Source organism: Trypanosoma grayi (genome assembly GCF_000691245.1).
Source record: "Trypanosoma grayi strain ANR4 Tgr_397_V1, whole genome shotgun sequence".
In the NCBI taxonomy this organism is placed as follows: domain Eukaryota; phylum Euglenozoa; class Kinetoplastea; order Trypanosomatida; family Trypanosomatidae; genus Trypanosoma; species Trypanosoma grayi.
In genome coordinates this window covers 1-13906 of record NW_008826016.1, presented here as the reverse complement: position 1 = coordinate 13906, position 13906 = coordinate 1, and the positions used below count along the sequence as shown (strand labels likewise).

General features: G+C 57.1%; 5 protein-coding genes across 5 annotated transcripts; all 5 read right to left on the bottom strand.

The window, feature by feature from the left end:
* Positions 1 to 1189: 1189 nt before the first annotated feature.
* DQ04_03971040 (ABC transporter) lies at positions 1190 to 6865 on the bottom strand (the record flags this gene model as incomplete). Its single annotated transcript, XM_009313238.1, has 1 exon — positions 1190 to 6865. One exon carries the CDS (start codon positions 6863 to 6865, stop codon positions 1190 to 1192), a length of 5676 nt encoding a protein of 1891 aa, XP_009311513.1.
* A 673-nt stretch (positions 6866 to 7538) lies between these two features.
* DQ04_03971030 (Golgi vesicular membrane trafficking protein) lies at positions 7539 to 7904 on the bottom strand (the record flags this gene model as incomplete). The annotated part of the gene is made up of 1 exon (XM_009313237.1): positions 7539 to 7904. The coding sequence occupies one exon, from the start codon at positions 7902 to 7904 to the stop codon at positions 7539 to 7541; it is 366 nt and encodes a 121-aa protein (XP_009311512.1).
* Positions 7905 to 8182: 278 nt separating this feature from the next.
* DQ04_03971020 (aprataxin) lies at positions 8183 to 8932 on the bottom strand (the record flags this gene model as incomplete). Its single annotated transcript, XM_009313236.1, has 1 exon — positions 8183 to 8932. The coding sequence occupies one exon, from the start codon at positions 8930 to 8932 to the stop codon at positions 8183 to 8185; it is 750 nt and encodes a 249-aa protein (XP_009311511.1).
* Positions 8933 to 9534: 602 nt separating this feature from the next.
* Positions 9535 to 11379, bottom strand: DQ04_03971010 (putative phosphate transporter; the record flags this gene model as incomplete). The annotated part of the gene is made up of 1 exon (XM_009313235.1): positions 9535 to 11379. The coding sequence occupies one exon, from the start codon at positions 11377 to 11379 to the stop codon at positions 9535 to 9537; it is 1845 nt and encodes a 614-aa protein (XP_009311510.1).
* Positions 11380 to 11874: 495 nt separating this feature from the next.
* On the bottom strand, positions 11875 to 13530 carry DQ04_03971000 (flagellar radial spoke protein-like; the record flags this gene model as incomplete). Its single annotated transcript, XM_009313234.1, has 1 exon — positions 11875 to 13530. One exon carries the CDS (start codon positions 13528 to 13530, stop codon positions 11875 to 11877), a length of 1656 nt encoding a protein of 551 aa, XP_009311509.1.
* Positions 13531 to 13906: the final 376 nt, after the last annotated feature.

The window sequence follows — 13906 nt, the reverse complement described above, 5'->3', positions numbered from 1 at the left end:
TCGGCTGCATATCATCAACAGGTGCGTCGTTGTTTGGAGCCACATACCGCCGTTTCCGCGGGGATGGCCGCGACGAGGCGTGAATGACTTCAGGTGGAATCGTTGGGGCCGCGTAGCCCACAGTAACTTTAGGGCTTGCAAACGCGTCCCATTTGCTCATGGTCCACAGCAGGTAAAGGCTTTGTTTGGAGAAAGGTGATTTTTTTTTTGTTTGCGTATATGTGTATGTGTGTGTGCACGTACAGGGTAAGAAAGGGGTAGAGCGGCGGCGGGGACGCCGCGCGCACGGCGCCAAAGGAGAATCACAAGAGAAGACGCGTCAACGGACGAGAGCGTCTAGACACAGAGCAGAAGGGACAGAGCACTGGCGAGGAGTATGGGTTCTACGCTGCACAAAGGGTATTGGACTGCTACACAGGAAGAGTGAGGAGGAAGAGGAAGAGCAAACGAAAAAAGGCCAGGAGAAGTGATCGGTAGAAAAGAGAGAAGCAACAGAACAAGGAGTAAGATCAGGTGCAACTGAAGGAGGGTAGACACAGATTTGTAACGTGGGTCAGCGCAGTGTGCCCTCGGCTGCCTGTCCCGCTCCCATTTATCTTCATTTTCCCATTCCCCTTTCCCTCACCCACCCACGGAGCGGGACGATCATTGCGCCAGCGCCGGTATTTCACACCTTGCTAGTCAATATCTATCGCAATGAACTCATTCCGTAGTGGTATCGAAATGAAATATTGAAACATAACGAAAAAAAAAATAGCTTCCTATCAGCCTGGAACACCCGGTGAGTAAAATGCAGTACTGGTCTTTTTTTTTTTCAAACCGCTACATTTACACCACTTGTCTCGTTTTGGTTGTTTCCTGTTCCTTTCATTGGCATACGGCAGCTAGCTCAGCTCAAGTTGATTCATATCTGTTACGGTCTCTTTTCCCCCCTCCCTCCCTTCTTTTCCTGTTTGGCCCTTAGGGCCTTTTTGTTTACCATTTAGCTTTCCATAACACACACACACACACAGAGAGAAAGAAAAATGCCGCTTCGGAGTCAGTGGCATATGGATATATCGTCTTCTTCTTTCTTATATCAACCCAAAAAGTTTTTTTTTCCCTTTCAGACCCGCTCCGCATGCTAAAAATAAAAATAAAAATAAAAATAAAAATAACACCACCAGCATCAACACGAACTGCGGTACATTTAGTCGCGCAGCAGAATGTCCTCCAGTGTTGGCTGGGTGGCGCTGACCTGAACCACCGGTGGAAGGTCACTCGCCTGCCCCTCACGTATCGCCGCTGCGATGCTGCAGATACGAGTGAGGCTGTGCCGCACCAAAAGTGTGACAGTGCGGCCCACCACACTCTCCACGACACACTCCTGCTGATCCGCATCCTCGCCCGAGACAAAGCACCCACAGAGAGACTGCGTGATGTTGCTCTTCGATTGAAGGAGGTCGCTCTCGCCGGCGAATACGACACGCACCGTGTATACAGCGTCGTCGGTGAAGCGCGACTTGAGTTCCTGCGGCGTGCCGACGCAGCGGAGCCGCCCCTTTGCGATGAATGCCACGCGGTCAGCGAGCGCTTCCGTCTCGTCCAGCAGGTGTGTCGTGAGAATGACGGACTTCGACTTCGTCAACCGCTTCACCACCGCACACGTCTGCCGCCGCGCGTTTGCGTCCATGCCGGCGGTCGGCTCGTCCAGCAGCACACTGGTGGTGCCGCCGACGAGGGCGATAGCGAGCGACAGGCGCCGCTTGTTTCCACCACTCAGCGAATAGGCGGGGCAGTGCTGCACCGGCGCGAGGCCCAGCGCAGCCAGCAGCCGCGGGATTTCGCACTGCAGACACGCATCGCTGGCGCCGCGCAGGGCGGCGTACAACATGAGGTGTTCGTAGGGCGACAGCTTGTCGAGCAAGGCATCCTTCTGCGGGCAGTAGCCGACGTAGCTGCGAGAGGCGGAGCGTAGCACAGAGTAGTGGTTGATGAACGCCGACCCCGACGTCGGCACCACCTCGCCTGTGAGAACGCCGACCGTTGTAGTCTTGCCAGCGCCGTTGAGGCCCAGCAGACCCATGATCTCACCCTTTTGCACGCCGAGCGACAAGTCACTGATGGCGGGGCGGTTGCTGCCGCGGTAGCGCTTCGTGACGTGCTGCAGCGCAATGCAGTCCTCCGGGCGACCGCCCTCCTCCCTGCACACCTCCACCACCTCGCGCACGACAGACTCGTCAACGCTGGCGTTGCTGTCGTCGTCGTCGCCAAGAGCGGCGTGGCCACGTGAGTCGCAACGTCGCCCGCCACTGCAGCAGCGGCACGAAAAGCGAGCAAACACCCACGTCAGTCGCTGCACACGCGCGACCTCCAGCAACACGAGGACGAGCAGCGAGACGGCGAAGGTGCACGACATGTAGATGAGCCCGGTCCCGATGCCGCCCTTGAACTTGCCGTCCACGAACTCCAGCAGGTCGAAGAGGTTTGGCCGCGGCCGGTCTGGCATCATCAGGTTGCCCAGCTCCACGCCAGACAGCGTGAACATTCCCTCACCGAAGGAAACGGACGGAATGGCGCGCAGAATGTACGTCGTGTACAGCATAAAGTTTTCCAGCCCATCAATCCCGCCAATGATCTGCTCGCCCATTACCCACAGGAATCCAAGAACGAAGTTCGCAATGAGCACAACGTTCTGCGCGACAAATGGGGAGTCGAAGAAGAAGCTGATGACGTAGCTAAATGGAATGGAGCTCAGCCCGAACATCGAGAAGAGCGCGAGCGTTGCGCCCACTGTTTGAGAATCGCCAACAAACTCCGTCCTCTTAAAGATAACGAAAATTGACATTGCGAGCGCCTCTGTCACAAGGAAGCAGAGGAAGTCAAACAGCATCGAGCTCAGCCAGAAGGCAAACACGTTGGCACCGGCAAGCCATTGGAGATGGCGGGAACCGCTCTGGTTCTCTCGAACCATGAAACTGACCGTGTTGCTCGGTATGAACGTAAACGGCAGAAGGATGAAAATGCCACAAATAACGCGGCGAAGCGCCCCTACCATCTTTTCCTCGTGCGGTCCCATGCGCATGGGTTCGTTCCGCGCCGTCATTGTAGTTCCCTTGCCAAACAGCTGGTTGTTGACAACATTGTACAGTGCGTTCAATGCCTGCGGTGCCGCGTGTGGGGCCGAGACGTTGTGCATGATGACAGAAACCGGCACACCCACCTTGCCCTCCTCACTCGTTAACGACAGTGCAATGTGGCGGGTGGCGGAATGGTTCATCACGTCCGAGATCATCGCACCAGAGAGCGGGATGCTGCACTTTGCCCCGTTACACGCGACCCTCAGAGGTGTGTAGTACGGTCCAAATACTGCAGACAGGTTCTGGCCGTCAACGCCAAACACGTCGGGGAGTGTGTCGGATCTCGTCCACGTGACCTCTGAGAAGGGCGGTGTGTTGTAGCTGTTGTAAAGCGATGCGTCCAGTGTGACAGCAGGCTGCGACGGCGGGTTGACAAGATCAATGAGGAGAGCAACGCTGAGGAACACAATCGGCAGCAGAACCTGAAACACGAGAAGGCGGACGTCACGCTTGGCGCAGTGCACACGCTTCATGAAGAGAGCTGCAAAGTGCGTGGCGAAAGACACCGCACGATGCGAGTAATGTGCCTTTTGGTCATAGGGTTCTGTCATCATATCCCAGTCAACGCCATAGTTGTCAAAGGTGCTGTTGTCGTACGAAGCTTTCTCGCCGTCGACCGCCGCACCAAGAAGCGACTCCTGTACTTCATTACCTGCGATCTGGATCGAAATCCCCTGCTCCGCGTCTCGCCCCCTGCACAGTTCGTTGTCGCTACCCTTCCTTGATTTCCCTGTCTCTGTTCCCTCGGCTACTGCTGCTGCTGCTTCCGGTTGGCACGATGCTGAAGTCTGAGAGGACTCCTGTTTCCGCTCCGTTAGGGAATCAAGCACATCCTGCAATGTTGTGAGGCTCAGACCGATACTGTGCAGCCGCAGCTCACCCCGCCTCGCCTCGAGCTCGCGAATGATGGTGGCACCCGCCGACGAAAGCAGCGAGAGGGGGAAGCGGAACGATATCTCGCGGCCGCGGCGCTCGATACCAAGCAGCTTGCACTGCGGTGGGATCGGCTGTACCTCTCTGGGGGTGCCAGGGCAGTGGCCAGGGAATGCCTTGGTGCGAACGAACTCCGTGAGGCGGCTGATGCAGACGCTCTCCTCCATCTCGGAGAGGCACGAGTCCACAACACACGTGACGATGTAGCCGGCGCCCGTCTTGGACTTGAGAAACAGCGATGAACCCGCGCCGCGCAGCACGCCGTCTTGCATCAGCAGGATGCGATCGCCCACGCGGTCCGCCTCATCCAGCAGATGCGTCGATATCATCACCGTGCGTGTGTTGCGGCCGCTTTGCAGCGCATCGTAGACAGCCTTGCGGCCCCGCAGATCCATTCCGGCTGTTGGCTCGTCAAGAAACAGCACCTCCGGCTGCCCAACCAGCGCGATGCCGACGCAAAGACGACGACGCTGCCCACCCGAGAGGCTCCCCGCGCTGCTGTGCCGTTTCTCCTCCAGCTGCAGAGCGGCAATGATGTTGTTCACCTGTTTCTGCACATCCCAAGCGTCGCCGCTCTTCATGCGGGCATAGAACGTCAGGTGCTGCTCCACCGTCAGCCTCCCCCACACAATGTCTGTCTGCGGACAGTAACCAATGTGCCTCTGGCACCGTGAGAGGTGGTGTGCCGCGTCGTGACTGCAAATGTACACATCACCCCTCGTCGGCTTCACCATGCCGGTGGCGATGCCCATCACGGTTGACTTACCAGAGCCGTTGGGCCCTAGCAGCACGTTCACTTGTCCCAACTCCAGCTCGAAGGAAACTCCACGTACTGCCACGCAGCGATCCCCGTCACGACGGATTCCTGTGATGAAGTGGTAAATCCACCCAATCACACCTCCGGTGTAGTACACCTTCCACAGGTTGCGGAACACCGCGACAAAGCGTTTATTGTTGATTATGTCGTCGTCTGAAGGCCGTGAACGTCGCTGTGGTAGTGCATCCATGGGGGCGGACGCAAAGTCTTCATCAGTGGTGTTCCCCACCGTTCGCTTTGACTTTCTCTCCCCGCTGTCGTCGCTGCAACAGCAACAGCAGAAGGAGAACAAACGGCGCAGCGGTGCAAGGAAGAAGAGCGGATGGCGGCGGCGGCCAATCGAGGACGGTACCACTTGATCCAGGTATGCCCACAGGCACAGCATCAGACCCGTCGACGCCCACATCATACCAATCGCCACTGCCACAGAATACTCGCCCTCGCGCACATCCGCCCATGAGAATGAGTGGTCGAAAGAGGCACTTGTGACGAGCCGGTTGAAGGCCTCGGAGTAAGCCACACACGGGATGATACTCACCGAAATGAGTCGCGCTGTGCTCATTCCCTCAGGGAAGGAATAGAATGGTATGCTGCAGAGAAATATTGTTAATGCCGCCACCGCTCCAGCAGCACGTGGGTTATTAAAGAAGGTACTCAGGAAGAGACTGAGGGCGCTGTTCTGCTGCATGAAACTGAAGTAGAGGAAGAACAACACCCCGTAGTTCACGTAGTGGAAGAAGCTGATGCGGAACATCATGGCCACGAGAAGCGAGGCGACAACGTCGGTGAGAAGGGCGGAGGTGTACCACCCAAGGGCCATGCACGACCAGCGGAGACCCATAATGTGCATTGACTCCCGAATTCGCATCGACTTCTCCTCGACAATAGAGCTCACAAGTTTCGCGACGGGAAAGAGAGCAGCGAGCATTGCCACGAGCGGCATGAAGTACGCCCATTTCGAGTAGAAGCTGTTGTTACTGTACGGCGCAGCGGGCATTGGCACAAGCGAAGGTCCATAAAGACTGGCGTACTGAAATATCCCGGAGGCGTTTGCGTCTCTCATTGAAACGGCAGCCGCGGTGTCGTGGTTGATGCGGCGTCGCGCGTAGAACTGCTGTACTGCGTTCTGCAGCGTCAGGAATCCGCTCGTCACGTACAGCATGTAAGTATTGTCCCCAAGGCCTTTGCTGAATGGGAGACTGGAGTCAAACGTCCACGGCGTTGCGGTGTAGTTCATGCTGATGGTAAAGACCTCCCCTTCCTTCTCCACTGCTGCGGCTGCACGGGAAGGGCTGGGCAACTCCACAATGGCCCACACTGTTCCGTCGTTCTCACGCGCAAAACTCTGCGCCGCGTCCACCGAAGTGAAGTAGCGATCTGTGTACACCACCTCCTCGCAGAGGGCACTGACGTTAGCGCAAAACTCAGCAAACTCCGCGGCGATGGCGGTGTTGCCGTCCGCGTTAACGAGCAGCAGGCGGCCGTAGTGCGAGAGGCTCGCGCGCCCTGAGCGACCGAAGAAAGTGGGATTGATGCGCTGCGACTCGTACGTCGCAAAGGCCGACAACGCCAGGTACGCGTCGAGCGTCGGCACCACAACGGAACCCTTCGCGTAGTACACACCAAACATAACATTTGCCAGAAGAGTATGGTTACTCGTGCAGAGCGCGCCGCCACGCACGAACGGGAAGCACGCGGTGGCATCCCCCACCGGCGGGCACGGCCTAACCGGCAGGCGGTGGCCGAACGGGTGCGGACTCGACACGTTCTGGCAGAAGAACGCTGGTAAGAGCGTTGAGAGGTTTGTCGGTGGCGTAGTGGCGTAGTTTGTAGCCGGCACGCTGGTTGTGGTGGAGTACCAGTAGCCCACCGAAAGGAGCAGCGTGAAGAAGCACGGGAGCAGCAACTCTGCAAGCGTCGTTCCAGGCGCCCTCATGCGCTGCAGCCCGATCTTCCACATGAACGCTCCATACTGGATGGACCAACGTGAAGCCATGGTGAAATATAATTGGATCCCTGTTGTATTTTTGTTCCGTTCGGAATTGTTGTTGTTGTTATTGATATTGTTGTTGGTGTTATTGATGTTGTTGTTGATATTGTTGTTGATATTGTTATTGATATTGTTGTTGTTGTTGTTTTTAGCGTTTTCGTTTTGGTTTTTGTTCTTGTTGTTGTTGTTGTTGTTGAAGTTGTTATTGGTGTTGCTTCAGCTGCTGAGTATCAAAGTGCTCTGTTGCCTCCAGCGTCCGCCTCGTGTGCCGCGCTGCCTGTCTAACCACGCCTCCTCGGACCTGCAGGGGAACTGACGCTACTGTCCCTCGTCGGCCCTCGGCTTCTCTTCCGGTGCTGCTACTGATGCTCCTTTGTGACGGCTGTGGCTGTGGGTGTCGATACCGCTAGCCCTTCTCTTCTCTTTTCCTTTCTTTTCTTTATTAACTTCTCTCTTCCCTTGCACCACAAAGAAACAGAGGGAGGGTGAATGACGCCGAGCAGAACAAAGCAAGCAGCACCCCAAAGCACTGAAAATAACTGATCTCAGGGAGCCAAACAGTGTTGACTGCAACGCCGTTACTGTGTGTCGTCAGGTGCCCCACAGCAACANCAACAGCGGCGGCAGCGGCAGTGGCGGCAGCCACCGCCGGAAAAAGAAACGCCCCTCTACTGCTGCGTCAGCGGAACTTCAACATGATGTAGATCAGCATGAAGACAACAATGGCGAACACGAACAGCACCCACATGTGCTTCACGCTCGTCACGCCCGTCACGTCCAACTGCCGCAGCGTCCGTCCAAGCTGCGCGCGCGTGCGCCCGAACACGCGCTCGAGGCCGTCCAACAGCACGTTCTGCCGCCGCACCTCAGCCCCCATCGCGGTGAAGTTGCGCTTCACCACGCGCACATCGCTGAGGAGCGCCCGCATCAACTCGTCGTTCTCCTCCTCCGTCGCCTCGCTGATGGCGCCCGCTGCGGCGCGGCTGCCCTCCGCCTCCTCGTGCGCACGCGCGCGGTGGCGGAACACCGAACTCTGCGGCCGCATACGCGGGATCTAAGAGGCGCGAAACAAAAAAAAAGGGGAAAAGTGAACGCACACGCCCTCCCCCTCTTCCTGCTTACACTGCGGCGAGCGCAAAGAAACAGAGCGAGAAAGAAGGATGTGTATGAGCGAAAAATAGCAGTGGGTAGAACGCACAGCCTACACAGCAGCAGCGGCCTCTCAGGGCAACACCTTCTTTGTGACGGAGTGCGAAGCGTCGCCCACACACGCACACATACACACTCACACTTCTTCGCTCTCCGTGGAAATACGCGCCCCACCTACGCCGAGTCTACCGGCTTTATAAACGCACCACTCTTAGGGCACCGAAGGAGGTGTGCCTTTAGTTGCGGCATTCCCGCCTCGCTCTTGTTGCACCACATACAGCACGGCGCCTGCTCCTCCATGCTCTTCAGCGCCGCCACGTCGCGGTTGAGCGTGACGCAGTCATTGCGCTCCAAGTCCTCCACCACGCGGTCCGCCGGAAGAAAGAAGGGTGTGGCGAAGGTGTTGTAGTGCTTCTTCGACTTCAGGCAGGGGCTGTCGAAGTCTAGAGAAATGAGGTGCATGTGCAGTTGCGGCAGCGACGGCAGCGCGTGAAAGCCAGTGGCGAACGCCAGCGACGCGTACTTCTTCTCCGCCACGCCTGTCCGCAAGAACAGCACGTACCGCTCCGCCACGCCCATCATGTGGTGCAGGAGCGGCACGTGCGCCGCGCGCAGCGAATTGAGCGACTCAAGCGAGAGATCCAGCGGCAGAATGAGGCAGTGCATCCGCGACTTGGGATAGGCGTCGTTCACGACAATGCACTGTGGGTCCTTGTAGAGCACCACACTGGCACGCCCCCCTTCCTCGCCCGGGCTGGGCAGGGGATACCGCTTGAACGGCGCCGCGTTGTTGTGTGTGTTTGGTCCCCGCAGCGCATCCCGCACAACTTTGCGCAGAAACGGTAGCCGTGTTCGCGGTCCGCTGCCAACAGAAGCCGCGCCGTGCCTGTTCGCTGCCACCTGGCGGAGGGGAGTCAGCCTCATGCCCGTGGTGGCGGTTGTGCGGGGGTACAGGCAGCACACCCACGTGTCACGGCAGAATAACGCCTCGTCACCGAGTTGCGGCGTGTTGCCGAGCTCCTGCTTCCTTCTTTTCCCAGCACGCCCGCGGCCTGATGGCAGAGGGGGAGAGCAGGCTGAGAACGAGGAGGGGAGGTATGAAGGAGGAAAATAGGAAAGGAAAGAAAAAAACGAGATATGAAAGGAAATAACGAAAAAGAAAGCAATTACACTGGCATGGTTACGCAGCAGTGAAACACATGGTCTTTGTTCTGGGCGCCAGATATACACATACATGGGCACACACAGACATATATCTCTCTCTCTTCAAGTGACGATGGGCGTACCCATGCGGAGGTCAATGTGGATCATTCCCCCTCGCTCTCCGTCCCGGCGACTCGGCCACACAAGAAATACACCTTACGGCTATTTGCCTACAGTACGCGCAACACAGGCCTCATTGGGCTCATCCATATCTCTTCCCGTTTCCGTTCACAGCTGCGCTCCCCCACATGCGCAGAAGGAAGAAACAACCCCCTCCCCTAAAGAAAAAAAAAAAGAACACGGAGAGAAACATTTCCAACCTCTTACATGCAGTAAAAGAAAGCCAGCAACCACATGGAAGCACCCGTCGTGACGGCACTAATCGCGAGCGTCACGACCCAGCCCCCGATAATCTTCGCGACGATACCCCACGCCACGCCTTTGGCCCGCGCGTCAAGGACGCCGCAGCCGATTGCGGCGCCCACCTGCGACTGCGACAGCGACACAGGGATGCCGATACCGGTGAGCACCATGGTCACAAGCGTGCCGCCCACCTGCATGCACCACCCACGCGCCGGTGTGACGGTGACCAACTCCACCCCGACTGTCTTCATCAGTCGTGAGCCTAGGGAAAACATGCCGATGGCAATACCGAGCATTGCCGGCAGCACCGCCCACGCGCTGTCGAAGCTTCTCTCGTTGAGCTCTGAGACCGTGAAGGTTTCGTACAAAATGACGAAGGCCGCCGTTGCGTTTGCACCGGCAACGGCGCCGTGGACGAAGCTCGACATGCTGCCTGCGACAACCTGCAGGGACGTATAGAGGTACTCCGCGCGTGGGTTAAACGGTTTAATAAGCATCCCGCCAAAGCGTATCGGCTGCATTGGGTGGTTGAGACCCCAGTCACGCTCAGCGAACTCATCATCTGCGTTCACCGAGAGCGGTGACATGGCGGATGTCGACTCCTCTCCCCCCTCAGCGTCTGTCGACGGCGTGCCGTACGTTGGGAGGGCGGGCACCATCGCGAGGGCGTGCATCTCTTCCGCCTCGCGGTGGGGGCCGGGTAACGTCGAGCGGCGCGTCTTTGGTGCTGGCCGCACGGATTGCTGCGGAAGCAACTTCAGTTCAGGTGCTTCTACTGACGACAAGAGAAAGCTACTCGTTTCTTGCAGCAGGGCCGAGATATTTTGCTGCATTCGCACATCTTGAGGCCGTTCAGAGTCGCTGTCGGAAGAAGACGTGTCGACGGAGCCTACAAAGAAGGAGGGCCGCGAGGGTTCCTCGACGGAGACGGCAGAGTCGGTAATGTCTGCACCAGCAGCAGCAGCAGCAGCAGTAGACGGCAGCACTTCCTCTGCTTCAGTGCGGAGCACATCTGCCTCCCACACAAAAGAAGTCTGCTCCCACGCCTCCTCCGCAAGCCGTGGGAAAACGACAGAGGACGCGGTGCAAGACGCCAGCACAATGAGTGCGAGCAGTATGAGATACTGCGCCCACAGGGGTAAGGCCCTCGCGATTGTCACGGAGAGAATCGGCGGCTTTTCAATCACGATAAACATCAGGTCGATAAGCAGAGAGAAACCAAGACAGTATGGCAGGGAACGCAGTGCGTATTCAAATGATTTGCCTTTTACCTTCAAGATGCGCTTACGCATCAAGTAAAATATGCCTGCCGTCACAGCGCCAGCCGCGATGGGGGCCAGAAGCCAGGACAGCACAATCTTCACCACACCACGTGCCTGCACGTACTCGAAGGACCCACTGGAGAAGAGGGCGAAGCCGAGGATGGACCCGACCACCGTGTGGGTGATCGACACCGGCAGCCCAAACACAGTCGAGAGGTACAGCCAGATCGCCGCTGAGAAGCTTGCGCATGTCATGCCGATCAGCACCATGTCGCGATCGATGGCAAACAAGGCAGGATCGACGATGCCGCGGCGAATGGTGTCGCTGACGCGCCCGCCCATGAAGGCGGCTCCGAGAAGCTCGAACACGGTGCAGTAGATGATTGCCTGGCGCATGTTAAGTGATCCGCTCCCCACTACCATGGCAAAGTTGGCACTCAAATCATTTGCCCCAATGCCAACACCGCAGAGGAAGCTGCAGAGTGAACAAATACACACAAGGGGGAGGGAGCGGTTAAGCGGGAGATCACACGTTGGGTGCATTGCGGCCTTTTTATCCACTATTGATATTGTCAACTCTGTCGATGCCACGTGTTACTCTCTTGGGAAATTAATGAATCTGTGTCACAGACAGACTCCTGCTACAGCAACTCAATGGTGCCTAATTGTGATGAGAAAAGGGAGAATGGAAAAGAGAGAGGGGGGGAGAGAAAGAAAGAGGGAGAAATAGAGAGAGGCACGCCATACGATGGGTCCAGCAATAGTCAACGACAAAAAAATGCTGCCAACAGCATTACACCGCTGCACCACACATCTGTCTGTTGTGTGTGGGTGTGCGTGCGTGTTTTCAAAAGAGTACGGGCTCAAAACATCAGAATCTGCACCGTCTTCAGTGTGCAGCTGTTCCTTGCATTCCCTCACTCTATTGTCGTCTTCTTTCAGTGGCTATAGACATCGAGAGTAAAATGAAACATCACCACTCAAAAAGGCGGGCTGGGCAGACCATTTGGGACCCCCTTGCGCCTCCTCTCTCATCCTCTAATCTTCTTCCATATCCTCCTCATCATCAGTGCCCTCCGGCCTTGGCGGGGGCGGTGCGTATTCCAGCTCGTCGTCTACCGTTCCATCGCGCTGCAGCAGAAGTTCGACTTCGGGGTATTCGACGAGGCACCGCGGTGGCAATTTGGGCGCGTAGTTGACGCCCTGAAGGTTCTTGAGCCCTGTGCCGATGTAGACACTTTGGAACTGACTGCCAGGCTGACCTGACTCCGTCACTGCGTACGTGAAGGCACCAGGCCAGAGGCCGGAGCGGGCAACATATGTGCGTGTATTGCTGCTCTCATTATGGAACGCCTTGCGAAAGCTCCACGCAGGTATCTGACTACGGCTATGGCACGTGTACCTTAACGGTTCGTCGCGGCTCACCTCACAGAGAAAAGGGTGGATCTTTTCCGAGTGATCAAAACCGGCCTCATTCCCTTCTCCATCATCTTGCATATCTTCCTGTGCAGCATCTGACTCGGTTGCGACGCTTCGGCCTGTGAGTAGCAGTGTTGGTGCAATGTGCACCCAATACTTTCCCTGGAGTAGCTCGTCATCACGGTAACCATAGAACCACGACTTTACCGGCTCAATTGCCTCGTTATCTTCTTCATCTGGCACCTCCTGTGGGTTGAGCGGCGGCAACGCGGTGTACGCTGGCACGGTGGGTGGAGGCGGCAGCGGGTTGCCGTCGTCATCCTCCTCCTCCGGCACTGCCCCCTCCGTTGTGAACATGTCAATCGGTGCCACTCGGCAGTTACAGCTGATGCGCGCGATCTGCGCCCGCAGATAATTCATCTCCTTGCCTGGGAACCGCGGGTGGGAGTCGACGGGGCTCTCCAGGTCCCCCGTGAAGCCTCGGCGGATGAAGCGTGCGGCGATGATTTGGTTCGGCGTCACGTCTGGCAGCCGCGTCCACTTCGTCGGGTCCGCGGTGAGCGCGGTGTAGTAAACCCACTCGTTGAGCCCAGTTCCGGCCGGCTCCTCCGCGGTGTCGGCGTGCATCTTCGCCCCGTGTGCGTAAAGCACGTCGGCGACGTTGTCGATGGGCATCCCTTCCTCCTCCTCGTCCTCCGCGATTTCCTCCTCCTCTTCCGGCAGGCGGCTCGGGTCGATCTTCGTCTCCACCACGTAGTAGTCCGCACCGCTTCCGAAGATCTTGCCCCAGAACCGCACGCTCGCCAGCGGCTCCGACTTGATCAGCTGCTTCATGCCAACAACGAGACGGAACGCCTCCTCCGACGGCAGCCCCTCGCCGACTGCGTTGAAGACAGCCTGCTCTGCCACCACGTCACTGACCTCGCCGATCAGCAGCTCCTCCTCCTCCTCTTCATCCTCCACCGGTGGCTCCTCGTCCTCCTCGAGCGGCTTGCGCTTCGGTTTCGGAGGCGCTAGCGCAGTGCCAAAGCTCGACGCCCAACGCAAGTTCTCCAGCGCGTCACATGGAACAGTGTTGACCACCTTCGGGCGGTGGTCGGCGTAGATGGTGGTGGCGCGCGGCGGAACGGCACCCCCGGTCTGCACAGTGAATGAGGCGGGGACTATCGCATCCAGCGCGCTACCCGGGTGCTGCTGGACAACCTGCAGCAGGACCTTCTTCATGTGGGTCCACATCGGTGAATCACGGATTTCATCGTCTTTAAGTCCTGTCATGATGAGAGTTCGTGACCGGTATCTTTGTGTGCAAAAGCAAGTGTAGGTGGTGACGAGTACTCTCCTCCTTCAGCTACAGTAAGAGAATAGCAATGAGGGAAAAAAGGCGCAGTTACTTATTCGTTGTTCTTTTCTCTTGTCGTCGTCGTCTTCCTTCCCTGCGGCTCTTTACAGTTTGCACTCATAGCGATAAAGCAAGAAGTATGAAGTCAATCAAAAACAAAAAAACCAGCGACATGTGTGAGCTGCCAACAATACACGCACAGACACACATAAGAGACCCTTTGCCGATACCACCTCGGCCTCTCACCAACCTACGCACTCACACACACACATGTATATGTATATATATATATATATATATATATATATATAT